The following is an 18099-nucleotide window of genomic DNA, read 5'->3' on the forward strand; positions in this document are numbered from 1 at the left end:
GATTCCTGGGTCATATGGTAAGTCTATTCCTAGTCTTTTGAGGAATCTCCATACTGTTTTCCACAGTGGCTGCACCAAACTTCATTCCCACCAGCAGTGTAGGAGGGTTCCCTTTTCTCCACAGCCTCTCCAGCATTTGTCATTTGTGGACTTTTGAATGATGGCCATTCTGACTGGTGTGAGGTGATACCTCATTGTAGTTTGTATTTGCATTTCTCTGATAATTAGTGATATTGAGCATTTTTTCATGTGCTTTTTGATCATTTGTATGTCTTCCTTGGAGAATTGCTTGTTTAGGTCTTTTGCCCATTTTTGGATTGGGTTATTTTTTTGTTACTAAGTCATATGAGCTGCTTATGTAGTCTGGAGATCAAGCCTTTGTTGGTTTCATTTGTACTTGCTCATTATTTTGTTTTCCTTTCTAGGATATTCACTCATTCTTTCATCCTTTTTCGATATCTCCTGCATTCCAGGCCCACCTCGTTTTGGGTTTGGGCATATATAACTGTACCTCTGAGGAGTTCCACATACACATGTGTGTATTTTTCCTTTTTGTTTATAGTCACTATAACTGAATACAGAACTCAAATGGAGTTCAACCATGGCCTTTTCTTTTTATATATACTGACATCGGACTGATGATTTTGAGAAGTCCTTTCAAACCTTGCAGTGGGATCAGTTCCCTTATGCCTTTTCTCTGCACATCATGAGGCAGAGGGGCATTCTGCTAGTGCGATGAAATCAGTCTGTCTCCATCACATGCCTACTTTGCTTCCAGGAAGTGACTTTGGACCATGGGAGTCAGATGACCTTTCCTGTGTGCCACATCTGTCCTTGGTGTGCCCCTTCATAAATACCTGGACAGCAAAGTCATTCTTAAGCCCTGAGATGAGAGGTGGAAACTCTGCTTTTCAGCAGGAGCATTTGAGTGGAGCTATGAACAGTGACAGTGCAGGAGGGTTTTGTGTTCATATCTGTGTCCCTTGGCTCTAGTCGGGTGTCTGGCATGTACTTGGTATCCCTTAGAGGCCAATTGACTCCATCTCCTCTGTTTGCTCCCTGCCTATTCCCCCTTTTCTTCAACCTAATCTTCTTTTTGTTCTTTTTCCTCTTTTTTCATCCTCCTCCTCCTCTTCCAGTCTCCTTATCCATCCCCTCCTTCTTTCTTCTCCTTCTTTTCTACTTCCTCATCCTCCACTGCCCCATGTCCTTTTCCTTTTCTTTTTCTTTCTACTCTATTTTTTCTCTTCTTTTTCTCTTATTTTTATAAACATCATGTCATCTTTCAAATAAAGATAAAAAGCAGAGAGAATAGTGGAAAGAATCACCATGGATCCATCACTGAACCTCAACAGTAGTCAAAACATGGCCCACTGACGTTCACCTGTACCCACATCTTGTTCTCACCTCCGGCCATTTCAAAGTACACCCAGACATTTAATTTTTTTAATACTTAGTATGCTCTTTAAGAGATGAATACTGTTAAATATATATAACACACACACAAAACCAGTAGTTCCCCATTATCATCAATAATCTCTCACTTTGTTCATAAATGTCTTTATAGCATTGATGTGGTTACAAGTGGATCTGAACAAAGTCCATATACCACATTTATTTGAAATATCCCTGAAGTCTTTAAATTTTAAAATGTTTCTCTCCATTCTTTTTTTTTAACCTTTGTGATTTCTGTGTTGAAGAAAATAGCTTATTATGATTTCTGTAGAAATTTTTATATTTGGTTTTTGGTTTTTGCATCTCTGCAATGTTGATTTACATATTTATTTCTCTTTTTCCTGTAAATTATTCAGTATATCCAGAAACTTGGTCAGGTTGATCTTTCTCTCTCCCTCCCTCCCTCTTTTCCTCTTTCCATCTCCCCCACCCTTTACCTCTCTTTTACTTTCTTTGTGTGGTGGTGAGTTTATTTGATAGAATGTTTACCAGTTGATACTGTACATTTACTATTGGCTCACGTCAGAAGACACACAAATCTGATTTTTATTTTGTGTGATGTTAAGATCAGAAACAAGAGCGGTGATATTTAGGAGGATACACCTACTGGGGGCAAAGAAGCTAAGTCTATGTTTTCATTTTCCCTCTCAAAATGTGTTTGTGTGTATGTGTGTGAAGTTTTTAGTTTTACAGGCTTACCCACCCATACACATATATACAGTGACATTTTCTAAATTAAGACAACTAACTTGCTAATGTCTGAAGCAAAGAAGGAGGAGAGTGGGGGAGGAGAAAGAGAAGAAAGGAAAAAATTCGTGATAGTTTTAGTGCTGACCTCCCGACCTGTGGGCTCTGAAGTTCTCATCAGCCTGTCACTCCAGGTTTTAGCAGCTATTCATACCGACTGCACAGATCCGTTATTTCATCTAGTGTCTAAATACATTTTTAATACATTGTTTAATATTCTGAGAGTTCTACCTAAGTGCGATTCATGGCATGGCTACACTGACTTTGAGAGGAGCAGAACCTCATTATTGAAGGTGCTCCTGTGATGAATGGGTTAAGAGAAGAGGCATCTACAGCAGTGTATATATCTATGTTTTTAATTTTGAGGTCACTTTCGGAAAGATTGCTTCCCTGGTGATTTTTACCGTTTGCTTAGAAGAAGCAACTGAAACTGTATAAACAGAAATTTAGCCTTAGAAATCAGAAGAGAGGAAATCTATGTGAGAAATGGGAACAGAATCTATGCACTTACTTTAAGAAACCAGATCTTGTTCCGTTTGGGATACCAAGGTTTCTTGTGTGAGTTTCAGAAGTAGTGTTCTCAGTTCTTGCTCAACTGGTTGCATGACCTAAAACAGACAGCTCTTGGACATAAAGTCCTTCGCCGAGTGTCTCAAAACGCCTTCCACACATTTGGGGTGTGTGGAACTTGGGGCTGGGACAGTCCTTCCGATCCTTTGCCCTGGATGCCCTACTCCTGTCCTACACACAGTTACTCACTGCACATATCTTTACTTGCACTTACCTGGAAATTGAAAATGGAATTGTGGAAGAAAACCCAGTTGTAAATGACGATTAAATAGTCTTCTGGGAAGCATCAACCTGCATGGAAGTGGTTAGAAATGAGGGATTGTGGCTAGGCATTGTTGTTCTGTTTTGCTAGAATTCTTTCTGAATCTTTGATGCAGTACTCAGTGTGTCTGTTTCAAAACATTGGGATGTTAATGGTTCAATTAAAATCACATTTTGGTGATCTAAGGTAAGGGGTTAGCTGGGAAGTCATCTGGATGTTTGGTTTTGTTGTCGTCCTTCTGCCAGCCTTTTGGCAATTTCTCTGTGCATTGTCTTTCCACTCAAGGAAAAGTCAGGGAAGAATGTGATGGTAGTTGTCAAAACCACCCATTTCCTCCTTGCAGGAAACTCAAGCAAAAAGATGCAGTGTGTATAAGAGGAGGTAAATTATGGCTACCATGAACTTTGAGATTATTGGTGGCTCAAATCTAAACTTGAAAATAATCTAAGGGGGAAACTCAGGTTCATCGCTTTCCCAAGTGCAGATGTGGAGGGAACCATTTAGCTAATGGTCTATGATGTAGAGTGAAGTAACAGAGAGACTGGGAATGGATCACAGATGGAAAAAATAATAGCACTTCTCCAAGAAAGTGTTGTGAGGGTTAAACAGGAAACCATGAGAAGTGCTTAGCACAGAGCCTGGTGCACTGGAGGAACACAGTGGGCCCAGGCTACCTGCAGCCGTAGGACAGGGAACCCCATCATTCCTTGCAGGAGTGGCTGATCTCATATAATTTTCAATCAGCCTCACTTCCAAACAGAGGGGCAGCAACAGTGAAGGTTTTTGTCTCAATTTAGACCTTCTGACTTTCCTTCTACTGAGATTTCCTGCCATGGATTTTTACTCTGAGATTCTATAGATAAGGGTCACTGCAAAAATTTTTTTAAAAAAATAAGGCAGCAAAGCAAATTTGTATAAAACAGAATCTTATTTTACCATTAACATTCATCTTAGAAATGTATATGCATGAAAAGAAAAAAAATTCAGTAAACTGAGTTATTTATTTTTAAATTATGGATGGGACTGCAGTTGCATTTTGACAAGGCTTGCAAGCTAAGGGTAGCATTTTTTCAGAACCTTGCAAGATTTTCTAGTGCTCCAGGATATCCACCCTCCATCCCTGCATCCTCTTTATCCAGAATCTAGCAGTTTTATTGCTACCAAAATGCACCCCAACTCTTCTCAAAGCTCCTGTGATGTATTATTTTCCTGTTTTTATTAGGGTATTTATCATTTGCAGTATATCCAAGCATTAGTATTTTAGTTAATTATCTACAGTTCTTCTCAGGACTTTAGCCTCAAGAAATTTTTAAGTCTGTGGTTCTCCATTCAATAAAATGTATTTATGTAACACAAGGTTTGAAGGCTTACCCAGCACAAATATACATAACCAGAGAAGGGTCTTCCAGAAGCAAATAACTGCAATTAATATTTGAAATCAAAATTACAATTTATCACTCCCTGAGAAACATAGGGTAAACAGTGGGCCAGTAGTTCAAATCTGCAGAACCTTCCTGGGAGGTTTTTTGGTTCACGCTAGCAAATATCTTTGTTTCCTGCCTCTGCCCAACTCTCTCTCTGTCTTTTCTTTTTCCCATTGAAATGGGATTGTTTATATTAATAATTTCAATTCTATAGTTTCTTGCATTTTCTTTGCTTTTTTTCCTCCCTCATCATTAGCTCATGCATAATAACTAAGGCATATGTTCTGAGAAAGCAGTTGGTTCAAAGGGACAAAATAAGCAGGTCTTTCTAAGAGAGAAGACGTCACCAGCAGAATGAACTCTAGAAATTCCGGTCGTTAGAGAGGTGGTAAATTATGCTTGTGTTGTGCAGCTCACAGTTTATTCAACAGAAGTTTGAAAGAGTGTGTTTTGAAGATGAATACTGAACTCTTTGGATAAAAATAACAGTGCAACAGAAAATCAGGAGACTTTAAAAGGAGAATTTCTGTGCCTACTAGAGAAGTAAAAAAAAAAAATATTGAATGCTTCAGAGTTCTCCTTTTATCTAAACCTCAGATCCTTTCTTGAGAAACGTGATGAAAGGATGAACTTCATTCAAGAAAAGAACGTGACATCTCAGTTCATCACAAGGATTCAAAGAATGAGCTGTTAACTAGGAACTGATTGAAAATGCTTTCTTTTTTTCTATTTTAGTCTATGTTAAAAATACTTCTAAAATTACGTTTTTTGCAGTTTTTTTGGGGGGGCATGCTTATGCTAGACCCTTAAGATGTTGTAAAATGGTACGTGAATAAGAAGTGTGGTGTTCAGATAAACCTGGAAAACATTGACTGTCAAGCGTTAGTCAAATGGATAAGCCATTGAAGATGTCACATGGGAAAAATGTAGGGTGACTCTAGGCCTGGCTAACTTGCAACTCAATTGAATTTTTACATCCCTACCACATTTTTATTCTGTTATTTGTGTGCTGTGTCATTGCCTGAGGACTGCAAAGTGACTGGAAGAACTGCGAGTGTGTGTGTGTGTGTGTGTGTGTGTGTGTGTGTGTTAGCTGGAGGGCTGACACTTTTGAGACTATTGAATACAATCTCTCTTTAAGAGCAAATAAACTTTCCCGGGAGTTCCCTCAATAAACTCTTCTTGCATCTCACTGTATAGAATTGTGTCCCATGCCTGTTCCTAAATCAGCCCTTGCCAAGGAAGTTGAATTGGCTTAGACCAAGAGGATTGACTCAGTGAGGCTCAGGAGGGGTCCAGAACCCCTCACTCCTATGGTGGCTGTCAGTACCTGAAGAGAACCAGATTTCAGTTAGAGGAGGAAGGCCAAGTGGTAGATGAGTAACTGGACTCTGAACTTGGCACACAGTTGTGTATGCCACAGTAGGAGAGGTCAAGTTAGCTTTTTGTTGTTGTTTTAATGAATTTCCCAGTTCTGATTTTCTTGATACAAGACTGAACAGGTCAAATCCTTGTAGCCCGAGAGACAAATATAACCCCCCTTTCTTAACAGTGTTTAATAAGCTAATGGGCCTGGTGACTCTTCAAGAAAGGACTAAAGTCTGTAATGTTTCACACATAATGAAATGCTTCACAATCTGAAATATTGCAGTTATTTTTCAAGGCATTCTTTCTGAGATGAATGTCTTTATAAATGCAGTTTAAAAACTGCTCTCCTGAATTACTAGTCTGAACCTGTTTCATAGTACATATTTTATAATGGTCATAATGCCATCAAGATTGCCTTTTTTAAGCACTATAAAAAAATAAGAGAAATTTGTAAAGTAGCAGGTTGTAAAATTAATATTAGAAAATGAATTGCCTTATAAAGTAAGTAAAGTAAAATGTTACTGTAAGAATCTAGTTGGTGAGTTCACTGTATAGTTATTTCAACCTTGCTCTACATTTAAAGTTTTTTATGATGGAAAGTTGAAAAATAATAAAACAACCACAACAAAATGAGAATAGCTTTTATGTATGCAACTCAAAACCCTTGGGAATACATAGCAAAGAAAACCATATTTTAATAGCAAAACTAAATAAAACACCAAGGCTGCCTTTCCTGGAAACACTCAAAACCCATGTGAGAAAAATTTTAAAACACTGTTGAAGGAAGCAAATGTAGATTTGAGCAAATGGAAAGACACAAATGGGAATTCTCACCTTTACAGAGATTTCTGTTCCAAGTTTATTTATAAACAGTGTAAACCCAGTAAATGTAACATTACATTTTTTTCCTTTTCTTGCAACAGATAGGTAGTTAATAAAGCTCGTTTGAGTAAATAAACAAAAATAACCAGGAAGATTTGAGGGGAAAAAAAACAATTCTGGTGAGAGAGGGGCCAACTCTACCCATTATTAAAATATGTTACAAAGCTCTTTTAATTGAAACTGGAGTATTGGCACATGAATAGACAAACCAAACAATGACATGGATTTAAAAAATCCAGAAATAGATGTAATTATTTATGGAAATTTATGTATAATAAATGAAGTGCTTCCGATCAGTTTAAAAAGATGAACTGGTGTATGTTACAATAACTGACTAACTGTATGGGAAAAGATAACATTTTGATTCTTCACACTGCAGAACAAAATACATTCCAAGTGAATGAAATATCTTAGTTTCAAAAATAAAATTATAGAAATACTAGAAGAAAACATGGATGGAATATTCTTTACTCTGGGAGTGGGAGCATTTTTTCCAAACATGATTGAAAATCCAGAAACAATAAGAAGACAATAAATTAATTTTTGGAAAAATAATTTTTAATCTAGTATTTTATTTGGACAATACCTAAAGTGTATAAAAGAAAAATAGCAAACCAGTAAAAATATTTGCAACTTAATCTCAAAGAATTAATATGACTAATTAATAAAAAGCTTTTAAAAATAGAGCAGAGGACCAACTTTTTATAAAAATTGGCTAGATTATAAACAATTTTCAGAAAAGACATACAATAGGCTTTATAGGTAAAGATATTCAGCCTCTCCTATAATAAGAAAAATGCAAATAAAAAAAGACTGTGGTAGCATTTCTCACATATCTGATTGACAGAAATCCAAGTTTGAGGACGTAACTTGTTTGTTGAGGTAGTTGGAAAACAAACACTCTCATTCTTTGCTGGTGGGAAAGCAAAGTAGTACAAAGTCATTAGAGGGGAACTTGCCAATATTTAGGAAAAATGTGTATGAATTTACTCTTTAACAAAGCAATACCGTTGCTCAGAATCAGTCACCGAAATATTCAGACAAGAATTAAAAAACATAAAATTGCCCAAAGCTGTTCCTGACACTACAGTTTCTAGACTGGTAGGTGTAATTGTTACTCTAAGGATGTTATCTGTGTATTGTGGATTAAAGCAAATGAATAATTATAATGGTGTCATTAAGAACCAGAATTTTCCTTCCATGAAAGAAAATGTGGCAAAGGTGTAAGAGTGTCAAGATTAGTAAAAACCCTGTAGTCCAGAATTTGAATTGGAACAGTATGGATTCATGGTGAATTTTATGTTTTTCAAAAAAAAGAAAAAAAAATACTGCTCTACCCATACTGAAAAGGCGTGGACCCGGTGACAAGCAGTGAGCATGAGGTTGATTGGTATTTAAATGAGATACATATAAAATACAAAAGTGCTTTTGAGATAGTAATGTGTGCTCTGAGAAGGAAAAATGCCAGTCCACATAATTTTGGGAAATTCTGAACTTCCTTCTTGGAAATTATACTTTACATTATATTAAATGCACTGAAACAGTCTCTAAGTAAAGAAATCTAATAATATTTAACACAGTGACTGTCAGGAGCTCTTTGTTTTGCAGGAAAAGGGATTGTATGATTCCTATTGTTTCTCCATGACACAAATGTGCTATAGAAAACAATTGGGGAAATACTGCTGTGAAAGTGGAATTTAATTTTTGGGTAATTATTTGTCACAGAGGGACATGAGGTCTAAAGAGAGTTCCTGGCAGGATCGTGTACATAATGCATGCATAAATTAATACAGGTATTGTTTAGAATCTTTTAGATACTAAATGCTGTGTCCAGTACTGGGGACATAAGGAAAACAACAACAAAACAGAAAGTGGTAGAGCATTAAAATATTGTGCTATTCTTTGTTTTATAATAAATATTTGAAATGGTTTATTAAAATATTTGAAAGGCTAAGCATAAGCAACCATTGAATTGTGCCATGGAGAGAGAATTCAGTTGTGATGGCAAAAGCAAGGAGGGACATTTCTGGCAAACCAAAGACCATGTGAAAAGGTAACGTTAGAGTTGATGATGTATTCAGGAAAAAAGTCACCATACTGTCTGGAGCAAAAAAATTTTCAAAAGGATTGTGGGGAAAAAAGGTGAGGTTAGGCTAATGATGTGAGTTAAATGTTAATTTTGGCTTCTGAAAAACCCGAGCTGTCATCATTGCTCTACCAGTGCATGACCTCCAAAAGATGATTTGATTTCTGTAAGGCTCAGCTTTCCCATCTGTATAATGAGGATTAATAATATTTAGCTCGCAAAGTGAGGATGAAATGAAAAGAATGTATATAAAGCTTCCAGCACAGTGGAGAGCTCTTAATCACTGTCAGTCTTGTTGTTAGGCAGATAAGAACAAAATGATGAACGCCCTCCATTGTCAGGAGAGAAGATTTAGATTTGATTTTGTAGGCAGTGGAGAACCAGTGAGGAATTCTGAGCTTGGGGGCAAGGTGATTAGCTCTGTGGTTTGGAAATATGAACGTGGCGGGATGAGTACATGGAGGAAGACTGTTAGCATTGCATCCTGATGGGAGATGAGAAACATAAATAAGGTGTTGGTAGTGTGGCCAAAACTGTTCAGTGCTTGAGAGGTTGGGCTGTTCATTAGATAGATGTGGGAATGTGGAGTAAGCGACAGGAAAGAATAGAAAATGGCACCAGGGTTTCTGGCCTGAGCATCCAGTAATCCCAACAACTGAGACGGCATAGGGAGCGGAGGAGGTATGTAGAAGAAGGTCACGAGTTCAGGGGGGAATTTAGTTTGTTTTCTATCATTTTCTTTTGGGCTGCCACCTTTCCAGACGCAGTGAGCTTTGAAGATCCGAGTGTGACAGCCCGGCCTCTAATCCCAGCAACCCCTTCATTCTATATACACCACTGTGTTTGGAATAAATAGTGTGTTGACTTCTTCCAAAAGCTGTTGTAATCCTTTGGAGTGCTGCTCTAAAATGTGTCTGGGACACCAGGAGGGTTTGTGTCATGTGCTCTGAAGTCAAATACCAAAAGCTATTAAAACCACCAGACGTGGTAGCCAAACATGGGTATGTGGTATACTCTCCAAAGCTCTGTTTTCTTTAAGCTTTGATGAAAGTAAATGCAAATGTAAGCATCCTACTCAACACCAGTCTTTGTGTGTGTTCCTTGTTTTAATGTGCAGGACAGGAGAGAATTGGAAAAGATTCCAACTATGAGCAGGAGGGTAAAGTTCAGTTCGTGATTGACGCCGTGTACGCAATGGCTCACGCCCTACATCACATGAACAAGGACCTCTGTGCTGACTACCGGGGTGTCTGTCCGGAGATGGAGCAAGCTGGGGGCAAGAAGTTGCTGAAGTATATTCGCAACGTGAATTTCAATGGTGAGTCTCCAAACATCCATCCCTTTTTGAAATCCTAGTTGTTGGCATTCTGCATTTTGTAACTTATGTAGTTGGGTGGTTATTTACTCTTGAGCATGTTGACTATATAATTTCAAGTGATTGAATCAGTTATAGGATTGAATGAGTAGTGAGTGAGGCCATGAATGAATGAATGAATGAATGAATTTTGGGAGGTCATGGTTTGGCCTCCTTTTCTTAAAGTAGAAGTGTTGGGTGTTTTGTTTCTTGTTTTTTTGCCAATTTTTTCCTCAGTGAATGTAAGGACAAATGGGAGGGGATAAGAGGAAAAGGAAGGGACAGTTGCTCTAGGTACTCAAGTTAACCGAAGTAATGATTGTAATCTGTCCACACCAACCACCGATTTCAGATTACAGACGTATTTCTCAAAGTATAAAATTCTGGTGGAAATTAATGGGCTACCTAAAAGAGATGGGTGGGTGGGAAAATTGGTGGTTAGGGTAGAAGGCATAAAGGAAGAGTACCATTTCTCTGATCATACCTTTTACCCCTTTAAGGTAGTCTTGACTCTTAAAACATCTTAATGCTCCACATACCAAAACCTAAATAAATAATTAAAATTTGCCCAAATGTGGATTGTATTTGTCAGGGTTCTCCAGAGACAAAGGACCGCTAGGCTATGTATGTATGGAGAGAGAGAGAATAGGAGATTGAGTGTAGGAATTGGCCAATGCAGTGATGAAGGACACATCTCACACCTGCCATCTGTAAACTGGAGAACCAGGGCAGCAGTGGTGTGGTTCAGTATAAGTGCCAAGGCCTTGGAATGAGGGTTGGTGGTGTAAGTCCCAATCTGTGTCTGAAAGCCACCGAACAAGGAATTCCAGTGTCTAAGGGCAGGAGGAGATGGGTGTCTCTACTCAAGGAGAGAGAGTGAATTTGCCCTTCTTTTGCCTTTTGTCCTATTCATACCCTGAAGGGACTGGATGATGCCTGCCCGCATTGAGGGAAGGGCATCTGCTTTATTCAGTTCAACAATTCAGATCCTAATCTCTGCCAGAAATCTCCTCATCTGCACCTAGAAATTAAATTTTACCAGCTATCTGGGCATCCCTAGTCAAGCTGACACATGAAATTAACCATCTTAAATGTCAGTTATATCTCAGTCAAAAAAAACCCATTACATACTTGTAGTACAAAATTTAATATGGTAATAAACCTGAATACATTACATATGAATGACATAACCACGCGAAAGGGGATGAGGAAGAAAAAAATGAGTGCAAATAATTTTAGAAGACAGAATTTGACTATATACTGTAAGACTAAAGACTTCTATACACAGATATACAATAGTTAGTACATTACTGTGTGTTTTGTCAGGACTCTGAAGATTGTTTATGTGCATCAGAGGGCTGAGAGGTTCAATTAAAATAATGTGGATAATGAGAGGCAGGTCTCTGATTGTCAGAGAAAGAAATTGCTAATCAGGATGAGAGGAAGCTCAAATAAATCTTACTGTGTTGGATTAGAACAGAAGATACCAGCATGATCACAGGGCTGTTAATGTACACGCGGATGGGGAGATACATGGATATGTGTATGTTGCATATGTACGTAAACCTTTAATGCCTAGTTCTGTCCATTGAGAGGGTCTAGGAGAAATGACACCTCGGTAGAAATGGCTACATCTAACACCCACGTTTTATTTATAAATGCCATTCTCCAATGAAAAAACTAGGGCTCCCTCATTAAACCATTGATTCAGGGGCCAGGGCAGGACATGTACAAGATGAGTTGGAAACATCATGTGCCACCAAGTGAGAATGTCTCAAAAACTGCTGGGGTCACGTTGAGAGGGCACCAAAACCAACTTGCAGAAGATGCCATTGGCTAATTCTGGGCCAACCATGGATTAAACTCATAGAATATAAATACTGATATAAATACATAACTGAATTGAATACATAAATGCAGAAGGGCCAGGGTGATGGAATGATGCAAATATGGAAATACAAAAATCACCGTTTTGCACTGGCCTCAGTAATAACTGTTTCAGGCACAACTCATCAGTGGATGCTAAAATGATTGGGCTAAAGTAGGAGGAGAAATAGGATATTTGTATAGTCTCAAAGTATCCTTCTTCATGGAACATACTCATTACAGAGGGGGAATGAGCAGCTTTGAAGTGGAGAAACCTGGAAGACAGCCCTTCACCAAGTCGCCACGGTCAGCATCACAGTAATGAGACTTCATAGCATCACTGCCTCCTGGTATGAGACACCCAGGGAAGGTTAGGACATCACTTCTAAGGCCTCATTGCCAAAACCGTAGCCTCAATCTAACCATGAAGAAGCATCAGACATCCATAATTGAAAAACATCTTACAAAATAACTGGCTAGTACTCTACAGAAGTGTCCAGGTCATGAGAAAAGATAGATGGAGGAAGTGTTCCAGACTGGAAGAAACTAAGGAGACATTACTATTAAATGCAATGTGGGAGCATTGATCTTAAACCAGAAAAAAGAAGGATATTAATGGGACAGTGGAAGAACTTCTAATGAAACTTGAGGATTAGTTTTAAATAGTATTCTATCAATGTTAATTTCCTGGTTTAGATAATTATATTATGGTTAAAAAAAAGGCTTCTTGCTTCTCTGCTTGTAAATAACAATCCATTTAAAGCCACAATATCCTATCAATCATTCATGAATTACCGAGTAACTCAGTGAAGAGAAGCCACATCTGATTTTAGAACCAAGAGTTTTTGAGTTAAGATAGAGACAAAAATGATAATGTATATAGCCAGAAAATAGTTCGACTACATATGATCTTCGTTTTGTAGTTTCTTCCTGATCTTGCAGAAACTCTTAAAACAAAACATTAATTTCCCCAGAACCAAGCATATATAAATTTTATTACATATCCTGGGGTCGGTTTCTGGGCTTTAAATTATGGTCCATAGGTATGCGTGACCATTCTTACACTAGTAACAACAACAAAAAGTCATTTGGGGGATGTTTTTGGTGATTCTCATCAGATTCTTCTTCCAGATAATGCTTGTAGAATCACTGTGTTAAGATGATTTTATCCACTGAGGAGCCCAGGTTGCTGAGTTTCTGATTGGACACAGGCCTGTATTTATCAAATGATTACCGTGTGCAGCAAACTGCTAAGTACTTTTTGTGTGTTGGCTTACTTAATATTCAAAATGCCAAATGGTTTAGATCATTTCCTTCCTTCCTTCCTTCCTTCCTTCCTTCCTTCCTTCCTTCATGTATTTTTTTTCACTAGTAAGGAAACTGATTCACAGAGAAAACAAGACTTATGACGCTCAAAGCCACACAGTTAGGTTGTGATGATGCTGTAATTGGTACCTAGGGCATAACACCATGGCCTGCTCCCTTGACTATTATTAAGCATCTGAGAGGAAGGGGTTACTGCAACATGCCTGCTGTTCCATCTTAGAACAAAGGCTCTGTGGGAGTTTACAGAAAGGGCCAATTGTTTCTCTCTTTGGCATCATAGTAATCATGCTGTGTGTTCACCATGATCTCCTTTACTCTGGTGATATTTCTTTCTGCCATGGGGACAGGCAGGAGATTTCTGGGGTACTGTGACATTTGTTAATAATGGGTCTCAACAGTTTTGTAAAACAAAAACAAAAAACCTGTGTTAGATTTAGTGAAGTGGTTTTCATGTCACTTTAAGTGAGCAACTATTAGGGTGAAAAGAAACTTGACATTGTTTAGTCATTCAATTTCCTGATTTTTAAATAAAGAAATCAAATCCTGGAGAGCAGAAGTTATTTCTTCGAGACTTTACAGCTAGCAAATAAGAGGCAGATCTAAAATTCAAGTCTCTTTCCCTTCTGGTCTGTTATTAAAAATGTAGCCTCTCTTTTGCATGTTTTAGAAAATTTTTGATGTTTCTTTTTTTCAATAAGCCTAATTGTGCTCTCTTGTTACATTCATATAAAATGTTCTATACTCCTGGGAGTTTTGTTCCAGACCAGGAGAGTACAATTTAACAACTCTGACCATCACATTTATAAAAGCATTAATTTAGGAAACGATAATAGAATGTTCTAAAACTATTGACTACATCTTCACGAAATACTTAACCTCCTCTTGTGCACCAACAGAAAAGATGGCTAATTTTGTCTTCATCACTCCTAGCCATCTTTTCCTGCATCCCAAATGAATGCAATGACCTGAGACTGAATTTTAGTTCTCTCTCGATGATGTTGGCCTATCCAACCAGATGCCAACACTTAAAAGTTTCACGCATTTGTTGTCTTGAATACACAATCTTAGACAATTGCCACATTGTGAAGTATTTAACTTAAAGTATGTCTGTACCTTGATTTACTACTTTCCAAAGAACAGATTGGGTCGGGATATATTTAATATAGATGGCGCATCTCATGTTCTCTTCTTGAAACATGAAGTTAGCTTTCCCTCATTGAGGAGTGAGATCTGTGTTCCCTTCCCCCAAATCTGAGTGACTAATAGAGGAGTAGCAACAAGTGACTTTTAAGGCATAACATGTAATAGGGCTTCTGCCTGGTTCTCGTGGGACTTCCGTATTATGAACACAGCTACCATGTTAGGAGGAAGCCAAGAAGCCAGTGGACCAGCTACATGTGGGTGTCCCAGCCAGAGCCCCAGCTTGGGTCACAAACTGTTTAGCCGGCTTCAGTTGTCAGACATGTGAGCTTCAACTTGCCCCAGCTGCTGTGAGTGGACCGGAGAGGGGTTGTTTTTGCCAATCCCTGCCCCAGTTGCAAAATACAGGTTGTCTTTTTTTTTTTTTTTTTTGAGCAGTATGTTTTAGGATAGTTTGTTGAGCAGCAAAAGATTAACTGGAACACAAATCAGTGCAGCATTTCTGGAGTCTGTGCATAGGGAGGCAAAAAGAGAAGAGAGAACCTGTCAGGTAAATACTTTGATGCTGAGTGCTGTTTTGTGATCTACTTCCCAAATCCTTATCAATCCAGGAAGAAAGGAATGATACTCAGATACTCTCATCTGGGAAGGAGACTTCGTACCTGAGTGCCTTCCATCTCCCATCATTCTGTCCCAGTATCCCTGCTTGCTTTACCTTAGGACACTTGCCTTCTGGCCCAGGTTCCTGGTAGAGATTTCTGCAGGTGATCACTTCTCCTTTGATAACTTATTTATTTTCTCTGGATTTGTTTTATCTTTTTTTTTTAACTATTCATTAAACACAGTGACTCTTTTTCTCTTTCAAGAAGTTCAGGGGTGCTGTTTAAAAGAAGTTTTGTGGAGAAAAAAAAACAAACTGCCAAAACATGCCAGTTGCATTGTAGAATCCATCAGAAAGGGCAAAGCCACACAATACGCTGTTACCAGTCACTTAGATAAGCTGTTCAGCTCTTCTTCCGTATTTATTTATTTTTTAGAGCATGAACTTAAGTGAGAACAGAAAGGGAACTGCAGGGATCATTTCTCCTCAAAAGATTGTAAGAAGGGAGACAGGTGAGGTGGGTACCATCCTGATGAATATTTTCCTGGTGGGCTTGAGATCCTTCATAGCTCCAGGCCTCCAATCATCTTCCTCTCTCTTCGCAAAGACTGAAAAGCTTAATTAAGTCATATTATTTACTGAGTAGAAGCTGTAGAATTATAGCAAAGCACAAGATGAATCCTAGTATTCAGCGTGCAGTCTGAATATTAATGTCTTCCTGAAAAATAATGAATAGTGTGGAGATAGCATGGAGTTTTGTATAGCTGCCCCTGGTACCCAGCTTCTGTGTTGGACCTTCCCTTCCAGAGGAGTAACTTTTACCCTAGGATTGCAACTCTGTGTGCCTCTTGTCACCAGATACATTATCCCCCTTTCTGGACCCTTTTTCTAGCTTTATCTTGGGGTGAGTGGCAGTTTGTGTGGGGTAACTCTCAGCATCATTCCCGCTTCCTTAGTGTCGGCATCCATATTTACTGTTCTAAGCATAGTCTCTCCAATCCATTTATCATGCCTTTGTTCTTTCATCCATGTCATTAATGCAAATACCATGTTGGCTCAAATCCTGCAGAAGTCAATGACTGCTGACCAGATGCAGAGCCCAACCACCATCAGCATCTTCAGTTTTTTAATGAGAATTATCAAAAGTACTTCATTCCATCACCTAAGACTTGCACCGCTCCCCTATAAATAGCAAAATGAAGTCCTGTTCTCAGTGATTCTGTTTCAGCTTGTAATTGATCTCTAAACTTCTCTGTAAAAGGCAGGAAGCAGAGCCCTGTTTTCTGCTGGGAACAATGCTCTGGTGTTAAACTAAGGCAGGGTAGACACTAGTCACATCCCCTGAAGCCAGCGGAACTTTTCCTGTCACCAAGGGATCATGAAAGAGCGCTGAGCTACCAAACTTCTGGTGATTCCTTTGTTACTGTTGCTGAAAGTAACCAAAACTCACATCTTCCATTCTCTGTAAGGTTTGCCATTTGTTCCTTATGGTTAATATTGAGGGACTTTTTGCTCACAACCAACTTTCAATATAAATATAAATATATATTGAATTTTATATATATAATTATATAAATATAAAATTATATATTTATAAATATATGAACATATATATACACTCTCAGTACACACATTAGTCTTTTAAAATTGACTTTGGTGTCTGATTTTTGCCCTCCAAATTGGTTTTATCTGAGGATAAATGTTTTAAATAAGACCCAAATAGGAAACTGAGAAAGAAATCATTGTTTATAAAGCCTTTACCAGGCACACTGCTAAGCATTTTAGGGTGGCTGTCCTATGAAACAAATAATCATCAAAACATAATTTTTAAGTGCATTCAGTATCCAAGTATGTTTTTAAGTGAACTTTTGTGCTTGTTTTTCAGTTCTCTTACATTTCCCTTTTAAAATGCTTTTATTTATTTCTTGAAATGATTTATTTTATTGACCACAGTTTAGTGTTTAGTGAAAACTTAATAATAATAAAATAATAATAATAGCAACAACAAAACTTAAGATTTTCTCTGGAAAATAATGCATTTAATTTTTATTCCTTATAAGAAAGGACAAAGTAGAATAAAATACTTTAAGACATTGAAAAATTTGACTTGTTTAAAGTGGAAAGCAGGTTGTCTTCCCATCTTCTATAATCTGCATTCACGGACCACAGTGATGACTTGCCAGTAAGTTTCAGGAAACATTTGGGGGGAACCTGTTAAACAGTGGGGTTACCTACTAGCTACCTTGCTCATCACCAGGTCTCTAGACCATTACCCAGGGTGTAAGAGACAGAAGGAATCTTGTAATTTAACTCTAAAGTCTGTCATTTTCTCGTCTTCCTCAGGCAGTGCGGGCACGCCAGTAATGTTTAACAAGAACGGGGACGCACCTGGGCGTTATGACATCTTTCAGTACCAGGCCACAAACACCACCAACCCTGGTTACCGTCTGATTGGACAGTGGACAGATGAACTGCAGCTCAATGTGAGTTCTACCTATTCCTCTTCCTTCGCTTACATGATGAATGAACAGACATTTATCATGCTCAGTTTGGCAGAGGTTTCTTGTCTGTATGTGAGCATCTGCGAGTGAACATGCAGCGTGTTACAGGCATCAGCAGAGACTGATAACCAGTAATAACAGTGATGATGATGGCGGCGATAGGAAATGCTTGTGGAGCTCATGCCTGAGCTACTCAGCAACTGTGTGAGTCATCTCATTTAATCTGAGGTTCTGATAGCTTAACAAACAAGTTACCAGCTAATAATTTAATACTTTCTCGAGCTCTTTTTTGGGTTGGATCCTCTTAGGAAGTGGAGACAATTTGATGATTGGGTCTCTTGGTGATTTTTACTAGGAGATCAGAGCATAAGAGATGTGCAAGAATTACGCCTGAAAAAGAATAGGAGGTGCTTATGGGAACTGGGAAAGGAGATGTCTGGTTATTTTTGTGGTTGTGGAGCATCCTTGTTTGTGTCTCGTTTCACACATGATGACAGAGTGGCCTTGTTTATCTTGT

The 18099-nt window shown here is 38.3% G+C and overlaps 1 protein-coding gene across 5 annotated transcripts in view; it reads left to right on the plus strand.

Annotated features, from left to right (window-relative positions):
- GRM7 (glutamate metabotropic receptor 7) overlaps window positions 1–18099 on the plus strand; it is an 893798-nt gene that overhangs the window by 623407 nt on the left and 252292 nt on the right. For all 5 annotated transcript variants that reach the window (XR_012060766.1, XR_012060764.1, XR_012060765.1 and 2 more), the window contains exons 6-7: window positions 9912–10112; window positions 17425–17564. Coding sequence is in view for 2 of the 5 variants with exons in the window: in XM_006206843.4 (XP_006206905.1) it covers window positions 9912–10112; window positions 17425–17564 (341 nt within the window). In the remaining 3 variants the exon portion in view is untranslated. The remainder of the gene's footprint in view (window positions 1–9911; window positions 10113–17424; window positions 17565–18099) is intronic.

Source organism: Vicugna pacos, chromosome 17 (genome assembly GCF_048564905.1).
Source record: "Vicugna pacos chromosome 17, VicPac4, whole genome shotgun sequence".
Classification (NCBI taxonomy): domain Eukaryota; kingdom Metazoa; phylum Chordata; class Mammalia; order Artiodactyla; family Camelidae; genus Vicugna; species Vicugna pacos.